The following is a 21,198-nucleotide window of genomic DNA, read 5'->3' as shown; positions in this document are numbered from 1 at the left end:
TTCATAGGAACATAACTCACATTTTTTTTTTTACTTAGGAGCTTTCTGGCCGCATCATTACATCTGTGTGTAAGTGAGCTAGTACTTTAATGTGTATAATCTAGGTACACCGTCACCTTAAGAGCCAGGTCACATCTGTGCGGTAAGTTGCATTTTAAGCTCGGTTTCCACTGCTGCGGCTACAGAGTCGCGCTAGAAGTCTCAACACTCTGTAGTGTTCACGGCTTTCAGTGAGACTTGTCCCTCATTATAGACGGAAGTCGCACTGAAGTCGGCCCAAAAGTAGTGCACAAAAATGGATTTTTGTAAGATCTTACCGTAAAATCCTTTTCTCTTAAGCTCATTGACAGACGTAGTCTTCTTGATTCTCAAGAGCTGGGTTATGTTGTCTCCGCAGGAGTAGGACTAGGCAGAAAGACAAAACGTTCTGGCTCCACCTTAGGGGCAGTCCCTGAGGGTATATCCTCCCTCTCTCTGCTACAGGGAATCAGTTCTGTTCTAAAGCAGTAACAGAGAATTTAACCCAACCCAACTCAATGATAGAGGGGAGGGTACTACGTCTGTCAATGAGCTTAAGAGAAAAGGATTTTACGGTAAGATCTTACAAAAATCCATTTTTCTCTATCGCTCATTGACAGACGTAGTCTTCTTGATTCTCAAGAGCTGGGACATCCAGAAGCAGTGCCACAAATGAGGGGTGGGATTGACAAAATCAAATCCAAACTAGAAGGCCCAACCGGTGCCAAACTAGAAGTTTTAAAGGCTCATTATAAACAAAGAATGAGACTCAAATAAAAATTCCAACGGAAAAAACCCTCGAGGTAGACCACTGGTCTCCTCAAATGGCGGCCTGCAAAACCTTGCGGCCAAACGAGGCATCAGACGATGCCATTACATCAACTTTATAATGTTTTGTAAAGATATGCACCGACGACCAGGTAGCCGCCTTGCACACCTGGACCACTGACGCCTGATGGCGAAAGGCCCATGACGCACTAAGTGCCCGAGTGGAGTGCGCCTTAACAGGGAACGGGGGCTCCCGACCCTTAATAGAATAAGCCTGTACTACCGTCTGTCTGATCCATCTGGAAATGGTCGCGGCAGATGCAGGCAACCCCTTTTTGGGTCCATCTGAGATCACAAAAAGTGAATCCGTCTTGCGAAACGAGTCTGTTGTTTTCAAGTATACCCTGATCGCCCGGACCACATCCAAGGAGTGTAAAGCAAACTCCCGAGGATGACTGGGCTTAGGACACAGGGAAGGTAACACAATTTCTTCATTCAGATGAAATTCTGAAACCACTTTTGGTAGGAAGGATGGATTCGGACGAAGAACCACCTTATCTCTATGAACCACCAGATATGGTGAACGACAAGATAATGTGGCCAGTTCTGACACCCTGCGTGCAGAAGTAATAGCCACCAAGAAGGCCACCTTCTGGGACAACGTAGGTAGAGGAATCTCCCTAATATCTTCAAAGGGAGGTTTCTGAAGAACCGACAACACTAAATTAAGATCCCAGGGGGGTAACGGCGCGTGCACTGGCGGAGCCAGATGTCGCACCCCCTGGATGAAATTCCGCACCAAGGAATGAGTAGCCAAAGGCTTCTGAAAGAAGATAGCTAATGCTGAGACCTGACCCTTGATAGTACTCAAGGCCAGTTTCTGCTCAACCCCTTGTTGCAGAAAAGCTAATATTCGACTAATCGAATAAGACCGAGGACGGAACCCCAAAGGTTCACACCATGCAATGTAGGACTTCCATGTGCGATGATAAATCTTTCTGGAAGTCGCTTTCCTAGCTTCAACTAGAGTAGGAATAACTGAAGCTGACAATCCCTTGTCCTTCAGCACCTGGGTCTCAATAGCCAGGCCGTTAAAGCCAGCGATCGTAAAGCAGGATGGAAGATCGGTCCCTGAGACAGTAGGTCCTCCCTGAGAGGAAGTCTCCACGGGACGTCCGCCACCAGTCTGACCACGTCGGCGTACCAAGCTCGACGAGGCCAGTCCGGAGCTACCAGAATTACTGGAATTCCTTCCTCCTCTATCCTGCGAAGAAGTCTTGGCAGTAACGCGAGAGGAGGGAAGGCATACATTAGCTGGTATTGCCCCCACGGGGCGATCAGTGCGTCTGCGGTTTCTGCTAGAGGATCGCGGGAGCGAGCCACGAATCTCTGAACTTTCCTGTTGAATCGTGATGCCAACAGATCCACATCCGGGGTGCCCCACCGTAGGCACAACTGGTGGAAAACGTCTGGATGGAGGGACCATTCCCCCTGATCCAGAGTCTGACGGCTGAGATAATCTGCCTGCCAATTCTCCACCCCCGGAATGAACACCGCAGAGATTGCTGGAACAAATCGTTCCGCCCAGCGAAGAATGCAAGCCACTTCTTTGGCCGCTCGGACACTCTTGGTGCCCCCCTGGTGATTGACATAAGCCACGGCCGTGGCATTGTCCGACTGGATCCGAACCGGGCTGCCCTGGAGCTGCTCGGTCCAGTGAATCAGACAAAGTCTGATCGCTCTCAGTTCCAATACATTTATCGGTAACCTGGATTCTTCCGGGGACCAAAGTCCCTGGACAGATAACTGACCGAGAATTCCTCCCCATCCGGATAGACTGGCATCCGTGGTCACTGTCGTCCAATATATTGGCAGAAATGACTTTCCCTGGCTGAGCATCGAAGACCGAAGCCACCAGACCAGAGACTCTCTGGTCTGTTTGCTCAATCGGATCTGATTGTCCAGGGATTCCGGATTCCGATTCCATCTGAGAAGAATCTCTTGCTGAAGAATTCGGGTATGGGACTGGGCAAATGGGACTGCTTCGAACGAAGCCACCCTCAACCCCAGAACCCTCATGCAAGTCCGAAGGGAAGACCAGCTGTTGGACAGTAACAACTGGACTGCTGATTGAATCTTTCGGAGTTTCCCTATCGGAAGAAAAACTCTTGTCCTGACTGTGTCTAGAATTAGACCCAGATATTCGAGCCTCTGGGTGGGAACCAGAAATGACTTTTGCTGGTTCACCAGCCACCCGAATTCCTGTAAAGAAATCATAGTAATTTCTATGTTTTGTAGTAAGGTCTGAGGAGACTCTGCATGAAGCAGAAGATTGTCTAGGTAACCAAGGATCGATATGCCTCTTTGGCGCAAAAGTGCCAACATTGGGGCCAACACCTTCGTGAAGACCCGCGGAGCCGTGGCGAGACCGAAAGGTAACGCCACAAACTGATAGTGGTTCTCTTCTACGGAAAAGCGTAGAAACCGCTGATGTCCTGCGAAAATGGGAATGTGAAGATAGGCGTCCTTGATGTCTATGGACGCTAGGACATCCCCTGGATGCAGGAAGGCTGCTACTGTGCGAATGGACTCCATTCTGAATCTTCTTATGTTGACAAAAGAATTGAGTGCCCTTAAGTCCAGAATTGGACGCACTTTGCCCTCTTTCCTGGGTATTGTAAATAGGTTTGAATAAAACCCTTGAAACCGTTCTGTCCAAGGAACGTGGACTACCACTCCTTGTTGTAGTAAATCTGTGACTGCTCTTCGCAGATCTTCTAAACGATCCGGGGATAGTCGGATATTGGAAGGGAAGAATCGCGCCGGTGGGAGAGATCTAAACTCGATCTTGTACCCTGACCTTATGACTTCGCAAACCCATTTGTCCGAGATTCTGGAAAGCCATGGATCCGGGAACCGGCGAAGACGTCCCCCCACCCCAGTTATGGGTGGGGGCGCACCTTCAGGCTTTGGACGGTTTATCTTCAGGTATGGAGGGGGCGGGCTTTTGCTTGCCCGACCAACGACCCCTGACGCCTCCTGCAGGAGCTTTGGAGGACTTAATTTTTTCACCCGCGGGACGAAAAAACCTCTTGTGAGCAGAAAAAGAAGGCCCTCGTCTTTGACGAGTTCCTTTACCTTTAAAATTTTGCGGTAAAAAGGTGCTCTTTCCACCCGTGAGATCCTTAATGATCTCATCTAAGTTGGCTCCAAATAGACGCTCTCCTAAAAAGGGGATATTAGCCAATGCTTTTTTGGAACCTTGGTCCGCTAACCAACCTTTTAGCCACAGTGTACGCCTGAGAACCACTGCTGAGACTGATGCTCGCGCCAATAATGGAGTGGCGTCTAACGCCGCATCACACACAAACTGTAACCCCTGTATCATTTGTTCCAACAAATCTGATACCGCCTGAGGGACCTCTTCTAAGTCCCGGCGTAACCACTTGGTCCATTCAGTTACAGCCTGCGAAACCAGACCAATAGCTATTATAGGTCTGAAAGCTGATCCAATCAAGGAAAACATGGTGCGAGACATAGCTTCTATCTTGCGATCCACTGGATCTTTAAAAGACGGAGCGTCTTCTAGAGGAATAACCGTGGCTTTATTCAATCTAGCAATTGGTGAATCCACCACAGGTGGTTCTGTCCATTTCTTAATGAGGGTTTCCTCAAACGGATAACGCCTGTTAATGCGTTTAGAAATAGTAAAAGTGCGTTTTGGCAGACGCCATTCTTCTTCGATTGGATTGCCAAAACATTTGGGCAATGGAAAAACCTTCGCCACTTTGATGCGTTTTTTAGTCCCAAAAGGGATTTCAGTTTCAGCTATTTCCGATGGAATACCCTGTAACCTTAAGGTTTCTTGAACAGATACAATGAGTGCGTTTACCAACGCTTCCTCTCGGGCTATGGCTGATGCCGAAACATCCTCCTCGCTGTCTGAAGAGACAGGACCCGAGACACCAATCCCAGATGAAGTACCTGCAACTGCAGAAATAGGCTCAGAGTCTGAATCCGAGGTTTCAGATAATAAGGGGTTAGGCGGGGGTCGCTTTCTTGCGCCCTGTCCCTGACAAGCCACTTCCACCCGGGACACAAAAGTTTCCATAATAGCTGACAATGATTCAATTGTCAGTGGGGTGCTGGAGGATCCTGCAGACCCCTCGAGGGGATCCGGAGGAGATACATGAGTGGCAGGGTCCATGTTAATTCAGGACACCTTTGCCAGCAAAAACAAAAAAACTTTTTTTTTTTTTTTTGTGTGTCTCCCCCTAGCGCAATAGCGCCCCTCAGAGTACCTGCTTCTCGATCCCACAGAGAGAGAGAGGGACCCCCAAGGCTCACCAACCGATGCAGTGAAGTTTCCAACCAACTGCAGTCAGCGTCTGTCTTACACAGACTGGAAGGAGCTGTTGCTTATTCCCGGGTAGAAGGACGTGGCTCCGCCCCCTGTGTACGCCTTCCGGCGTTCCCAGCTCTCCACGAGGTAGCTGGGCTCACGAAACATGGCCGCCCCCATAGAAGAGACATAAGACTCCAAAAACATGGCGGCCGGCGTGACCTGAGGACATACATGCACTTGGTCTACGGCAAAATGGCGGCGGACCGCCGAAATCGTTTTCCCAGCACATCCACCTGCATCTCTGCTAAGAGGCGATATATGGATCTACAGGAGATACACTACAAATAAGGTAGGATTATACCTCCTATGTCTGCTGTAATGTTACAGTCTGCTGGGTAGAGTGTTAGCTCTCAAACCAAGTCCACTTCCCACAAACACATGCTGTATTACAAGGGGGACTTATAAGTATCAGATATATACTGACCATATATGGAGGGGCCCATAATTCATACTGCCTCATAACGAGGAAAGAAAAAAAAAGGGAACGTTTACTCACCATACCGAACCGACAGGCACCCTCTCTTCACAATACCCTCTCCACCGGGGTGGGGGTTTGTGGACCACTCCGGACGCCTCGACTCTCTGGTTCCTGGCGTCCAAGCGAGACTTTTAACTCGCAAGGTCAGTCCCTCCACTGGGACTCCGTCGCGGCCGACCCAGCGCGGAGCTCTGGTCTGCACACGCTCGTAGGCAGAAACCGGGGTGACCACTGGATCTCAACATCCAGCCCGTCGCCCGGCCCCGCATACTTACTTGAATGTGTCGCGGCCGACCAAGCGCAATGCCATGGTCTGCGCGCGCTCGTAGGCCGGCTGGGGTGACCACAAGTGTCGCCCAGTCCGGCATTTTTGCTTGAAGATCTCACAGGAAAAACACTGGAGAAAAACTACCTAAAAAATGTCTTTTTCTAAAGAAAAAAGTCTTGCCAGGACCAAAAGATCCCAGCAAGGAACTTAGGTCCTTACTCCTGACTAGACAGAAAAAAACTGATTCCCTGTAGCAGAGAGAGGGAGGATATACCCTCAGAGACTGCCCCTAAGGTGGAGCCAGAACGTTTTGTCTTTCTGCCTAGTCCTACTCCTGCGGAGACAACATAACCCAGCTCTTGAGAATCAAGAAGACTACGTCTGTCAATGAGCGATAGAGAAACTACTTTTCAAGTCGCCGCAACTCAAGTCGCGGCAGTGAAAAACGGGCCAAATAGAAATGAATGGCTTTTGACTTGCTGTGCGACTTGACATGTGTCAAGTCGCACAGCAAGTCGCAATAGTGGAAACCAAGCCTTAGACATACTACCACTGTAATGTGCAATTTCATGAAAGAGTATCAAAGATGGTGCAAGTAGGATTTTTTTCTGTAGCGCACTGCACCTAACACACATAGGCATCAATGGGCCCTATAGAAGGCTTGGTAAACATGTGGAAAGGAGACTAGCTCTTCCCTGGTTGGCTAGAAAGAGTAAATACTGGATGATCTTATAGAATATTATTTACATCTGACTAAAATAAATATATTTAGAATCATTTTTTAGCTTAAAAAAAAAAACTAGAGAATCAATTTGCTGGGCAGGGCTGGACACAGAGGAACTGAGTTTACATAAACACCTTAAAAAAAAAAAAATCTTACAACCCAAAACCATTATAGTTTCACTTTAAATTACAACTGATTGTTACTCCGAATGCTTGTTACACTAGCAGTTTGTAAAATGTTTTAAGATGTCTAATGCTTCCTGTATTAAACCTATTATTTCAGGCTCTACAATATCAAATAAATATAAAAAAAAAAAAAACTGCAAAATATATGTTGTTAATTCCGATTTATTTTCCTTATAGAGTATTATAATTACACAGTCTCTTTAGGCTTATGTCGAAACACAACAGACATTATCTAATAGTTTCTCACCAAGGCCTAACAGATCTACGACAGGTTCCGCTGCCTTCTGGGGAGACACCTTTGGAGCCTGAGCTTCATCCTTTCTCTGTGGCTGAGACAAGGCAATAGTCAAGTTTACACAGTGAACCATTTTACCCTAGTGTACTAAACAGCAGTAATGAATACTACACAGATTAAACAGTAACATTGGCTGCAGTGGTGATCTGTAGTACTGACTGATTCAAAGTGCAAAATGATTGCCTTTGCTTTACCACATCAAAATGCATCTTTTACAATTCTACATCAAATGACTAAATCAAGACCTTTACAAAATTAAAAGCACTACAAATTGGTGTCTATAGAAGTAGGATAGCGGACTTTTGACCCATCTGGTTTCAGTCCCGTTTCACACTATAGCGATGACAGACATCACATTCGAAGCGCACTGCTCTGAAAATCACATGCGATGTCTGTGCGATGCGAATTCAGCCATACAGATTGTATGGCTGAATTTGCATTGGATTAGGACAGAACACGAACAGGACCCTTTTTTGGGTCTGCAGCAGAATCGGATTGCATGGGGGTTCACGCCATGGCGATCCGATTCATGTCCGAACTGACAGTTTGCACTGTGATATGTGAACTGATCTGGGGGTGTCGTTGACTTAGTATTGACACCCCCAGCGTTTCGCATATGGCAGTGTGAACTGCCTGCGATTTGAATGCGATGCAGGAACCGGCAGTGGATTTGCAGGGTTCCTGCATCGCATATATGTGAACCGACACTAAATCACATCTTATCTGTTTATCCCTACTCTTCCTATTCTGTCAGTCAGGTTGGCTTTTCTGTATCAATCAAATAAGACTATACAAACATCCATGCTCAGTTAACTGGAGTTTGTATGCCCACTATAAGATTTTTCTTTTGGACTTCCCATCATGTCTGCACACCCTAATGCCAAAAATAGCTTTATAATTAAACTGACACTAAACGCCGATGCAAAAAAAAATAAATAAATAAACATTCCATTCTATGTACATATTCTTATCTCAAAAAAAATACCTTCTATTGTGCTCAGCCTCCTCCAAATTCTATTTTTTTTTTTTTTTGCTGCTGTGATCCGACTTCCTGTTAAAAGGTGGTTATGTTCTTTCTCCATGGGCGCACTGTATGTAGAAACATAGCTGCCACATTCTTGCTCGCTTCCGATATGGACTACGGACTATGGAGTTTTAAGTGTGCATAGAGCAGTGAACATGACCACAGCTAATGTGCACTGCTCATTCAAAACAAATTAATATGAGAGAGAGAAGGAGAGGCTTGGGTGCCTACAGAGAACATTTCTAGGAGGCAGAGAAACACAGTAAAGCTGGAAACACACTAGTGGCTGCTCTTTAAAGTAATGTATTTTTAATCATAATAAATAAATAAAAAACAAAAAAAGAGAGAAGAAGAAAGCAACGATGGAGAGATAAAAGGCAAACTGAGAATTGTATTTCCTTACATTTACGGCCAGTGAAGTAGTGTCCCATTACACTGATGGTCAGTGAAAATGTTCCCCCTTACATTAGTGGCCATTGTAAGAAAGAAGGCTTATTATGCTGGGGGTGAGTGAGAACATTGCCTCTCTTACAGATACCTAAGAAATACTGGTGTCAGTGGATGAGTACAGTTTTTGAGGGTCAAAAATTGCTCATTGCTAAAGGGAACCCCTAGCAACCTCTGGAGGAACTCTGGTGGAAGAGACAGTCCTAAACCATTACCACAAACTATTTTTGACCAAACAAGAAACTGTAATTGCACAATACATGTCAACACAGCCACCTGTAGGATCCACCAGGATAAACTGTGGCATTGACAATCCAGGAGTACACAGTTGAAGCAGCGTTGTCATCCCAAAGTTTAAAGTGCCTGAAGAAGGACCTTCATGACAGTATCACCAAGTATTATTTTAAGGAAAGTTGCAACAAACAACTTTTGAAATTATACAGACACATGCAAGCTTATTTCAAGTTATTGTAAAGTCTTTAAAAAAACAAAAAAACAAAAAACAAATATGTTATACTTACCTTCTCTATGCAGTTGGTTTTGCACAGAGCAGCCTGGATCCTCCTTTTCTTGGGTCCCTCGTTTCTGCTCCTGGCCCCTCCCTTCTATCAAGTGCCCCCACAGCAAGCAGCTTGCTATGGGGGCAGCCGAGCTGCAGCTCCATGTGTCCATTCAGACACGGAGCTGCCGTTTGGCCCCGCCCCCCCTCTCTCCTGATCTGCTCAGTGACTTTGATTGATAGCCACGTGAGCCAATGGCGCCACAGCTGTATCTCAGCCAATCAGAAGGGAGAGTCCCAGGGCGGCCGAGGGACTCCTGGACATTGCTGGACAGAAAGGGGGCACATGTAAGTATTAAAGCGGTTGTAAAAAAAAAAAAAACCTGCAAGACAAAGGCATAATGAGCTAGTATGCATCGCATACTAGCCCATTATGTGTAACTTACCTTAGAACGAAGCCCCGACACGGACCCCCGGACATCGCTGCGGGCGCTGCCATGATCCCTCGCTGCCTCTTCCGGGTTCGGCGGCTCCGGCGCGGTGATTGGCCGGAGCCTCGATTACGTCACTCCCGCGCGCAAGCTCCCGGCAAACATAATTGAAGGTCCCCCCGAACCTTCAGAGCGCATGCGCCGCTTGCGCGAGCGGCTGCATGCACTGCAAATATCTCCTAAACCGTGCCGGTTTAGGAGATATTATTTGTACCTACAGGTAAGCCTTATTATAGGCTTACCTGTAGGTAAAAGTGTCAAAAAGCGGGATACTACCGCTTTAAGGGGTGCTGGGACAGCTGCTACACACAGGTGGGTTTTTTTCTCAACGCATAGATTGAATTCAGAGAAAAAAGACCTTCCTGACTTTACAACTCCTATAATATTTTAGTGATCGGGTTAGATCTACTTTAAAGCAAAGCTTATTCATGAGACAAAGTATTTTTAATTCTTATGCTGTCAGCATTAGTAAAAAGATAGGTATACTTTTTCTTGTTTTTACAATTCAGGAATTCAGTGACGTTGGGAGGGGGGAACTTACCTGGACTATAGCCCCAAGTGGGCCCCCAAAAAGCACCAGGTCTCCTATTGCTCGTTTTACTTTCTTAGCCCCAAGTCCAGGCCAATACTCTGCTGGCCTCTACTGCGGCCGCCGCACTGGTTGCTAGGATTGCCTGCCCCCTAGCAACCAGTGATGTCACAATGTCGGAAGGAGAGAATGAGGCGAGGCCCCAGCATTCAGAGTGGAGGAGGATTTAAATTCCTGCTCCGTGCCTAGTGACTCAGTTTTGGCTCCAGCTCCCCCCACCTCCCTCCATCTTTTCCAGTGCTGCGCAGCTCAGAGCCTGAGGAAAGGGAGCACAAGCACCGCATGTCAGAGAGGAGCCAGTCCAGTGTCCACCCGCACCTGCCTGAGGTGAGGCGGCCTGTGTGGAGTGCTGCTGGGGAGGGAGGAGTTAACAAAGCGTGTCCCAACTCTGCCATATGCTGCCCATTACTATAGGGGGGGGGGCTTCATGTCCAGGCTTGAATAGGCAGTACAATCTAAAGATGTGTGAGATAAGATTTCAAAAAAGGCTGATGAGGATGGAATGAAATATTTTTAGGATATGACTTACTTATCCAAGTGTATGGAGAGGGGGAGGGGCCCTCAGTACACATGGATGCCAAGGTGTGAGCATACCCCATTAGTACACATAATTAAAAATAAATAAGTTCTTCGCAAAAAAAAAAAAAAAAAAAAAGTTAAATCTTTTCAGGTGTGCCACGAAAATTTTTAGATATTTTTGGTGTGCCGAAAGACAAAAAAGTGTGAGAAACACTGTGCTAGGGGGTGTTTTTCAAAGTGATTTTTCAACAAAATAAAGCATGATTATTAAAGTAGCGCTATAGAAAAACTTTTTTTTTTTCATTTTGGATAGAGTAAGGGAGGGTTATAACCCCGGTCAGAATTTTTTCGCCATCTTTGTCCCATTGCGGAGATTTCCCTACACTTCCTGTCCCATAGCCAAAGAGGAAGTGAGAGGAAATCCTTGCAAATTAGGGGAATTCCTTGGGCACCCCTAGGTCACCAGAATTACTGTCCCCCATTGGAAGATTTCCACGCTATTCCTTTTTTGAGGACAACCAAAATTTCGGGTTTGCTTTCACTTTCAAGGATAATAGTAAATATGACCAATAGAGAGGCTGATTACATCACTCCAGCCCAGACCACCATTTTATCATAAATACAGCTGATTTCATCTTTCAATTTTTAATACAGGGTATAGAAGACATAATACTTACCAGTTTAACCTTCTCAAATATGATGGGCTCTGACTTTATTTCAGGAGCAGACTCAGATTTCTTCCACTTGCTTTCTCTCTCTTTCTGTTTTAAAATACAAGTATTTTTGCTATACCAAATTCTTGACCAAGTGTTTGTCTCTCCATAAGTACACTGGCTTTCAAAGGTTTTCAATCATGTGATTGATAGCAATTGATCATTTTAGTCAATAAGATACAATTGAAGAGACCCTGTCACCAAACTGACATGGTTCACTAATTGCATTTGTGTCATCTGTAATGTATCAACGTATCTATTAATCTCATAAGATCAGAAGCGATAGCAACTAGTAAGGCTGCTGTCCTATTGTCGGATATTGTGCACTCATAGTTGCATTCACTTCCCATGTTTTGAGATTTTTCTGACAGCAGGAGTAAAAACGGGAGAACTCATTCTCTAAAAACTCACCTAAACTCCTTTTTTTCAAAACAGTTTGGGTGAGTTTAGCCCAATTTGGTTTTTGGGAGTTTATTTCACAAATGAAAATTCTGGCCAATGAAATTAAAAAAGTTAAAGTGATAAATGCGCTTAGAGTTTAGGCGCATTTAGCGTTTTAAATGCTGGTAAACTCTTGTCCTGAATGAAGTTTTTGTGCTTTCAGAGAAATGCCATTAAAACCAGCTGCCTGTGAACTCCTCTAAACATCTATGTGTACATAGACACATAGGTTAACAGAGGAGAGTTTAGGGGCTTCAGAAAATAAAACACCTAACTGCTCCTAAACATCAGTTTAGCAGCTCCAGTGTACGGTGAAGGACTAGGAGGGGGGGGGGTGACTGATTGGTCTGGAAGTCATTGGTTTTGACACTCCAGAAGTGTTAATTTTCAGAGATGAGCAGCACAACTAAATCTGCTTAGCAGTAATTGGTTAACTGTGCCTAATCTAGTGACAGGGTCTCTTTAAATTATCAGAAATTACAGTCAATACATTGACAACCTCATAACGTTTTATTTCCTAAAACTGTTCATCGTTTTATATTTATCAAAGAATCTTCAATCTGCATTCTTCTGAATGGGGGAGGTGCTGAGCAAGTAACCTGTGATATCTGTACTGCAGCCAGAACAATAAAGCCCCGTACACACGTACTGATCGTCGGCCGAACGATCGGCCGTCTTTTGTCCAGGGCTGTCGTGTCTGTTGAAAACTGCAAAAGACTGCACACGAATTTTGTCGGCCAACAACAGCCGACTGCAGAAGTGATGTCATGTGATGGTTAACTTTCCTTGTCTTTTTTCTTTTCTGAGCATGCCCAGTCTTGCTAATCTGCTGTCTGTCGGCCGAAATCTGTACTGACTGGCGAACAATCGGCCGTTCTGGTGTTGGCCAACAAAAATTTTAATGCCTGCACGACAGATTCTGTTCGGCCGAAAATGCGTTATCGGCTGTCGGAAGCATCATACTAACAAGCCTACAATCGGCCGATCGGTCGTCGGCCGAATATTTATGGCCGACAATCGCTACGTGTGTACGGGGCTTAAGTCTCCCATTCAGAGCAGGCAGGACACTGCAAGCTGAATACAAGTAAAAGCATTGCGGCAGTCAACGATGGGGCATACATCATTAGACGTAACCTATTAGAGTTCATGCACACTAGGCCTAAAAAATGCTGCTTTCACAGGAATTTTGTGTTTTGCCTGCAGAAGCAGTTCAATGTTACTCTATGTATCCAAGCGCATTAGGACGATTAGAGGCATATATTGAGCTCAGCATTTAGATGCAGAAAAAAATAAATATATTTATTTAAATGGGAAAATAAATGGGAAAAAAAAAAACAAGTTTTTGGAGTTGTCATTTTTGCTGCCTGGGAACTCTCCTCCATGTTAGCCAATGTATCCATGCACACTATGGCTTTTTCAGAAGTTTAGAGGCATATGCTCTAACAAGCAGAAAAAAAAAAAACACACCAAACTTGCACTTTTTAAAGGAGCTTTCGAGGAGAAAAGACACCTAAGTGCCCAAAAACGCACAAAAAAAGCACAAACACAAAAAAAAAAAAAAAAAAAAAAAAAAAAAGGAAAAATGAACTGAGGGCACGGTTTGTTAAAAAAACTTTTATGCTCAAAAAAGCTCAAATAAGCTAAATAACGTGCAAAAGAGCACAAGCTTCTTAAAGCTTTTAGGCAGAGAAATAAAAGCTCAGATGCCTGTAAAAGCCACTTTTTTTTTTTTGAGCTGCAGTGTGCATGAGCCCTAAAACTCCTTTCACATATTGGTGTCCCAGATAGCGGACAGAATCACAGCAAATCACGGGACGCCCAGGCGCCCTGCGATTCTTTTTGTGCGTTTGTATCGCAATTCATCTGGCGACAATCATGGCAAAATCTCGCCGCGTTTGGGGTGCCATTGGAAGTGACGGGAATCGCATGGGTGTACCGCGATTTGCTGTGATTCAGCCCAGATCCAGGATGACAATATGTGAACGGAGCCTAAGCATTTTTTTTCTGCCAAAAGAACTGCGCATGCAGGAGTGGTGCTGTGCTCTGTGACTGGACCTGCAATCTTCTGGGACCTGTCGTGTCCCAAAAGACTTTGGGGGGGGGGGGGGGGGGTCAGATCAACTAGGCGATCAGAGCAGAAGTGGGAAGGGGTACCTGTCAAAATCGTGTACCTGCTCCCCCCCTCCCCAAAAGCTCCATTTTACAAACAGAAGCGGGGGAGAAGGCCTTAAAGAGGAACTGCTCCTTTTGGGTGGAGCTCTGCTGTAAAGCCAAACTCCAGTATAAGCAAAGATTGTCTAAATACAAGAGACATAAGTATTCTTACTTGAATCTGGGTGTGCTTTGAGTATTTTTTCCAGATCAGTGCAATAATCCAGTGTAAAACTTTTACATCTGTGCAGGAGCTACCTGTAGATCGGTCACTGCTGCTCTGTCCTTGTGCATGGTGACTTGTATTGTCTCCACCCCTCCTGTACTTGCAGGACCCTACCCACTTCCATAGCTCTGCTCTCTGCACAGGCTATGTACAACACAGTGATGATATCACTGCTTTTACAAGGTAGTATGTGGGTTTGTAAAGGCATTTAGTGAATTTATATCCTTGGTGGTTGAGAAATATGGCATACAAATTAAAAATTTGTATCCGGAGTTCAGCTTTAACATAGACTATAGCGTGGCATTGGTGGATTCTACTGTGGTGTATTTGTTACCCTCAAGTATAAGAATGTGAACAGACTTCATCAACATACAGTGTATGTTCTGAAAAAGGCAAACATAACATTTACAACTAAATTTAAGTATATCAATTCAACTGGTTTGTTAAAGCTTCCTGGCGCTCTATTTGAAAGCAGTCAACAGCACACAGATTTTCAGCTACTCAGCAGCCTCAGTAATGGCACTTTTCCACTGCAAGTACCGGCTCAGCTCTACTCGGCCCTGCTTGCCCCGGTTTGCTGGTACCGCATGGTACGGTGTTGGAACGGTTCGGTACGGTACGGTTTGCTTTTCCACTAAAGTAGTACTAAAGTTAAGTGGGTGGGATAACAATGGGGTGGGTGGGATTCTCTGACCAATCAGTGGCTAGTAGTGACTGCATGCAAAGGATTGTGGGATATGGTACAGGGTATGGTACCTGTTGGAACCACAATCGAGTAGGTACTGTTTTTGAGAGCCGTACCGTTCTGTTCCATGCAGTGGAAAAGCGCAGCCGTACCGTACCTACACTATACCATGCGGTACCAGCAGTGGAAAAGCACAAAAGCGTGCCGAACCGTTCGGTTCCATGCAGTGGAAAAGCACCATAACACTAGGTACATCTATTATGTTTACTAACACCACAGAGTTAAATAACTACCAGGCTTCAGACTAAACTGTCCATGTTTACATCAATACTCACTCTAAATGCATTGATGTCTATACTACGATCCATGTATTTCTTCTTTTCATACTTCTCTCTAATAAAGGTCTCTACTGCTCTGTAGATTGCATGTTAAGGGTAGAAACAAAGGCGCAGAGCCCACAGCAATAACTAATAAAAAAAAATATATACCTATTCAGAAATAAAATGATTTAGGTGTACTACAAGATCCATGCAATGCATGTATACATAGAAAACACAGAAAAGCCTGCAGCAAAAGAAACTTGCTAATGAAATTAGATTATAGGCCATTCTCCGATAAGGCATGCTGGAGACCTACACGTTCTTAGAACTTTCCAAATCAAGGAGCCATGTGGAGAGGATGCTTTACTACCCATTTATTGTTATAAGAATGTGCAGATAAAGTGCTCAAGGTATGCTTTGGAGAAATGGTTTAATCTTGTTGGTTTATACACTGGGGTTTTGTTCACCATGGTCTTCAGGCTCCATTCACACTTGTAAGACTTGTCATGCGACTTTGGATGTCAAAATCGCATGACATGTCTCAACCCATGTTTTTCAAAGACAACCACTCAAATAGGTGCGACTTAAAGTTACAGCGACTTTAAAAAGGTTCCTGCACTACTTTGGTCTACTTTCATGCAACTTGTGTGCCATAGACTGCAATGTAAAACCTCAAAAGGCGCACCTCAATGTTGTATATGCAACAGTTGTCCATTATGAGTGGTCAAAGTCACATCCATCCAAAGTTGCATCAAAGCAGCGTCAATGTTGCACTCCAAAGTCTCAGAATCGTGCAAGTGTGAACGGAGCCTTATTATTATCCATGTTATAAATGCTGTATTTTGTTAGCCCTTTCTTCCTGGGCACATTTTTGCTAGTTTTTGATACACACCAATGCAAACAGTGAAGACAAAAAGCATTAGGGTCTTGCACCCAGGCCAGCTGAGCCTATTTAGCTTAACTGCCAGCGGATCGTCTCCATCCAGGCGGACCAGGTACAACACACAGCCTTCCATTCACATGAATGACTATGTGTTGTTGTACTCATGTATACAGTGATGCTATCATAAACACTTGTACAGCATACAGAAATATGCAAAATATAGAACATTTTCTATTGTCACTAAGACTAAAAGGAGAAGCCAACATTTTGGAATGGTCACCAGAGTGACACATAAAGGTATACCCATTGGGGGAAGAAGGGAAAAAAAAAAAAAAAAAAAAAAACTTTCAATGACAATTGTCCAAGTTGAGAATCCCACTCACTTTTGGAAGATTTGCTTGTATTTACTGATGCTTTTTCCAAAAGTGAAGGGCAATCTTACCAGTGGGACTGAAAAGCAAAAAACATATAGGGGTTTTCTAATCTATCCAAAACTAAAGCAAGTTTAGCTAAAAAAATACCCTTAAAATACAGAAAACCTTTTTTTTACATTGAGCTTTCTCAATATTTTAGCACTGCCTGCAAAGTGCAATAGTGGCTGCAGAACATGAAAAAAACAGCCATCCCTACTATGTACTGGGTGGCCAGTCACCTTAACAACTTCTTGCAATTCGAATCAGACATCACTAAGGTCATCACTGACTCAAGTGGTGGGAGTTCTGTATGTAAAGAAGCAAGGTTACGAGCTGACAGCCATAAAGATTTATCCAGTCACTTTTCTACACACCAGATTATCAATTCTCACCCACTGAGTATTAAGAGTGCTAAGACTTCCTGTCACAATTGGCCTAATTGGTATATATTTTTGGTTGTAAGCGGATGAATCTTAGTAATGATGTCACAGATGTAAGCAAGTCAGCAGGACCCATCACCTCATTTAATCAAGTTCTGTTTCTAAAGAAAAGGATACTGGTCTGTTTGCGGCCGGATAAAGTTTTCAGGTAAAAATGCTTCATACAGTCTTTTTGCTTTCCCGTTTCCCATCTCTTCCATACACTGGAAAAAAAAAAAAAGGGAGGAGAAATTAATAAGTTATCATATGCACTCCAATTTTTCCCAATAACCACTTAATGACCGCCCTGTAGCAGTTTTACTGGTATGGGGTGGCTGCTATGCACTGGATCACATAATACTGTTTATAACCATACATATATACATACATACATAAATAAATATATTGTGACGGTACTCACCGTCACTGGGAGTGAAAGACAGATACTTAATGGACACTGAGAATATGGTTTGGATAACTTTAAATGGGGGAGTAATATTTATCAACAATATCTCTCAAGAAATATGAAGATTTGATCCCACTTTACACTGTTAAGTCTGAGACTCCTAAATACTCAAAGCAATGCTTTAGATGTGTATTACATGTAATTCAATGTAGGAGACGGACAGTCTGTCACTGACAGACTCCCTCTACTGTCTATCTATTGAGGTGTGATGTGGATTGTGTTAAGTCTGTCTGTTCCATTGTTAAATGTTAATGACCTCACATCTGTCCAAATGGCTAGATAATTAGTTCAGGTTAATTCAATTTCTGTATACAATGTTATCTGCATATGATAATGTAATCAGGCACCCCCTGACCTGTGTGTGGTAATCTGATCAGGAGGGGGGAGGTCCATGCTGTACATAAATTCTGTGTGACTGTTCAATAAACAGAGATTCCAGCACAAGCTAAGTTGTCAGCTAGCTTTGTATGTAGGGCAGCTGGAAAATCTGGTATACATGTTCAAGACTGTAGGGAGCCATATACTGACGCAAGTCCACAAGCACAGTGTGGGTCGGAGTTCCATTGATCTTGTGTTCCAGCAAAGCAGGGACATGGATCCATATCTTCCTCTAGTGAAAGCACCTCCCACACAGTACACAAACACTGGCTAGGAACACAGTTAAACCTTTTGATCGCCGCTAATGGTTACCTCTCCCTAGCCAGTGTCATTTGTACAGTGACGGTGCATATTTTTTAGCACTGATCACTGCATTAGTGTCACTGGTCCCTAAAAAGCGTTAAAAGTGTCAGAGTACGATTTGTTTGCCGCAATATTACAGTCCCGTTAGAAGTCACTATTACTAGAAAAAAATAAATAAAAAGTTCCATAAATATATCCCATGGTTTGTAGAGGCTTTAACTTTTGCGCAAACCAATCAATATACGCTTACTGGGATTTTTTTTTTTTTTTTACAAAAATATGTAGCAGAAAACATACTGGCCTAAACTGATTAAAAAAATTATTTATTTTTACTTTTTTTTTTTTATTGGATTTGTTTTATAGCAAAAAATTGTCAGTCTTTGTTTACAGTGCAAAAAAAAACCCAGCAGAGATCAAATACTACCAAAAGAAAGCTCTATTTATGGGAACAAAAAGGACATAAATTTTATTTTGGTACAGTGTCGCACAACTGCCCAATGGTCAGTTAAAGTAGCACAGTGCCCCATCGCGATTAAAACTAAGTTGGGAGTGGTGATGCAGGGGGGGTATTGACCAGATGGGACAGCCCCCATGGGTGTGTATATGCTAATGTCTTTTGTCTTTGGACTAAGTCTATATGCCTAGCTACTCCTGCGGATGGGAAGTCAATACCCAACAGTGATGACTTAGAGGAGGCGGCGACTGTCGGAGGACGTAAGAGAAATAGCCTGGTCATGAAGGGGGGTAAATCTGAAGTGGTTAAGCAAAACATTTAACTGTAGCATATTCTCTTACCTGTATTTGTTCCTGTGTCCACTGATCCAAGTTCACAGACTTCACCCGGGATATGTGGACACCCAGGTTCCTGTGGACACCAGCACAGCGAATACACACAAATACCCCAATATTCCAAGAAGCCCATCTTGGTCCTAAAATGAAACAAAAAGGACAAATTACAGAAGCACAGAATGGGCAATGCAAGTTGTACATAGCTTAGCAGCAGCAACTCATACTTTTTTTTTTTTTTTTTTTATTCTGTGACTTCGCTTTTGCTGACCTATCCTGCATTTGGAACATTGCTTCACATGGAGGAAGTGAGGCATCTTGTGACCACACTACTGACAGATGCAAACAAACGGAAACCAGAGGGCGGAAGAGTGCACCAAGATGATCATGCTGCTTCAGTAAAAGTAATGTTTTTTTTTTATCACATCCCAAAGTAATCCGGGTATTGCTTGAACAACAGGAAAGGGTCTATATTCCAAAAGGATGTGCAGGATGTCCTCTATTTTTACTGTTATCCTATTTGTGAGATTACAGTGAAGATGTCAGTTATCAAAAGCATGAAGGGCACTACAGAGGAAAAGTATGATATAGCTTCTTGCTACAGCCCCGAATAAGAGCTCAGCACTAACTTGCCTATTTGGATATTTACATTGGGGAGTTGGCTCGTGCAGAAGCGAAGTGAAGAAGTTAAAAAAAATGAAACATTTTGCAAATATTGGCTATGCTGGCACGTTCATTTTTACATCAAATTTTGATTTTGCTTTAGTCTACTAAAATCAAATGGGTTTAGTTAAAATGAATTGCATTTTTAAGCATTTCTCTAGATTTTTCAAACTCATACTCCTGGAGTAAAAAATCTATTAACATGTTATTTATTGTTATTAGGCCCCTTTCACACGATTAGACCAATCAGGTCCGTCTGTCCATTTTTCAGGTGGACCTGATCGGGACACCCATTCTCCTCTATGGAGAGGCAGATGTCAGCAGGGATTTGTCCACTGACACCCATCTGTCATCCAATTCGACAAGATCCACTGAAAACAGACGAATGGCGATACATTCGCCATCCGTCCAGCGGGTCGGATGGGATGAAAACAGACAGACATTCTGTTTGTTTTCATTCGATCTCCCATAGAGGAGAGCTGGACTCTGACAGGTCCATCTCTGCACAATGAGCAGAGACGAACCTGTCATCTGCCTACACAGCAGGGGGGTCAACGTAGTGATCCCCACTGAGCGGATCCGTCCCATGAGGGGCCTTTATGTTTAAACATGCACTACACACACAGATTTAGCCATTGTGATTTAAAATGCCTTTATAAAATAAAAACATTGCTTTTTGGCAAGCAGCAGTGCAACTTTAAAATAGAAGCAAACCTCAAAAACCGTAAACTTTATTGACTAACGCCATAGCACATATTACCTGAATATATTACCAACATTAAATACTAGGAGAAAAAAAAAAAAAGTCTCTTATTTATTTTTTTTCCTTTCAGCAGCTTAACAGATGCCGCCTACTAATTATTTTGTGGTAGCACAATACAATACAGGTTTAAATTTCATTGTGCTATAAGCTGGGAACGACTAAAAGGACTGAATTTATTCTCGCTGGAGAAGAGACACTTGAGAGGAGATATGACAGCGATTTACAAATACCCCAATGGTGATCCCAGCACAAGAAAAAAACGATTCAATCTCAGGCAGTGTAAGAGGACACGGGGCCACACAATGAGATTGGAGAAGCAGTTTAACCTTAAGCTGCGGAGGGTATTTTTCACTGTCAGGGCGATAAGGATGTGAAACTCTCTTCCACAATTGGTGGTGTCAAGGGGGAGTATTGATATTTTTAAAAGACTCTTGGACATGCATCTTAAAGAACACAACATACAGGGATATGGGAAATAACTATCGACATTGACACACGTACACCTACACAGGTTGAACTGGATGGACCATTGTCTTTATTCAACCTTGCCAAGTATAACTATGAATTGTGCTGCAGATTTTGCAGATTTAGAAAAGGCCAGCAGAGGGCGCCAAAGAGATAGTGCAAATGAGTGGAATTGCAAAGGAAAGGGAAAGTATTGATGGCAGCCAGCGTCTCTCAGCCAATACAGCTTGCAGATAGTCAGGGGGCTGTGGCTTTAACATACTGGTGGAGCTCAGAGGAAAGTGGAAGTTCAGGTGGGTAAATGTCCCTCCCTCACATTTTCATTTAGTTGACGAAAATTGTAGTTGATTTTCGCCATAGTTTTTATCAATTTACTTAATTCCCTTTTACAGTCATACAGAGACTTTGTATCT

General features: G+C 43.7%; 1 protein-coding gene across 1 annotated transcript in view; it reads right to left on the bottom strand.

Moving 5' to 3' along the window:
- The window catches only part of SMAP2 (small ArfGAP2), a 51,872-nt gene that overhangs the window by 8,347 nt on the left and 22,327 nt on the right, over window positions 1-21,198 (bottom strand). Inside the window, exons 2-6 of the mRNA XM_082247593.1 lie at window positions 18,904-19,037; window positions 17,100-17,185; window positions 15,262-15,340; window positions 11,388-11,471; window positions 7,094-7,175 (exon numbers count right to left, since the gene is read on the bottom strand). Coding sequence (XP_082103719.1) covers window positions 7,094-7,175; window positions 11,388-11,471; window positions 15,262-15,340; window positions 17,100-17,185; window positions 18,904-19,037 — 465 coding nt within the window. The remainder of the gene's footprint in view (window positions 1-7,093; window positions 7,176-11,387; window positions 11,472-15,261; window positions 15,341-17,099; window positions 17,186-18,903; window positions 19,038-21,198) is intronic.

This window comes from Pelophylax lessonae (assembly GCF_965119305.1).
Source record: "Pelophylax lessonae genome assembly, chromosome: 2".
NCBI lineage: Eukaryota > Metazoa > Chordata > Amphibia > Anura > Ranidae > Pelophylax > Pelophylax lessonae.
The sequence above is the reverse complement of the archived record's forward strand: the minus strand, read 5'-3'. Positions and strand labels throughout refer to the sequence as shown.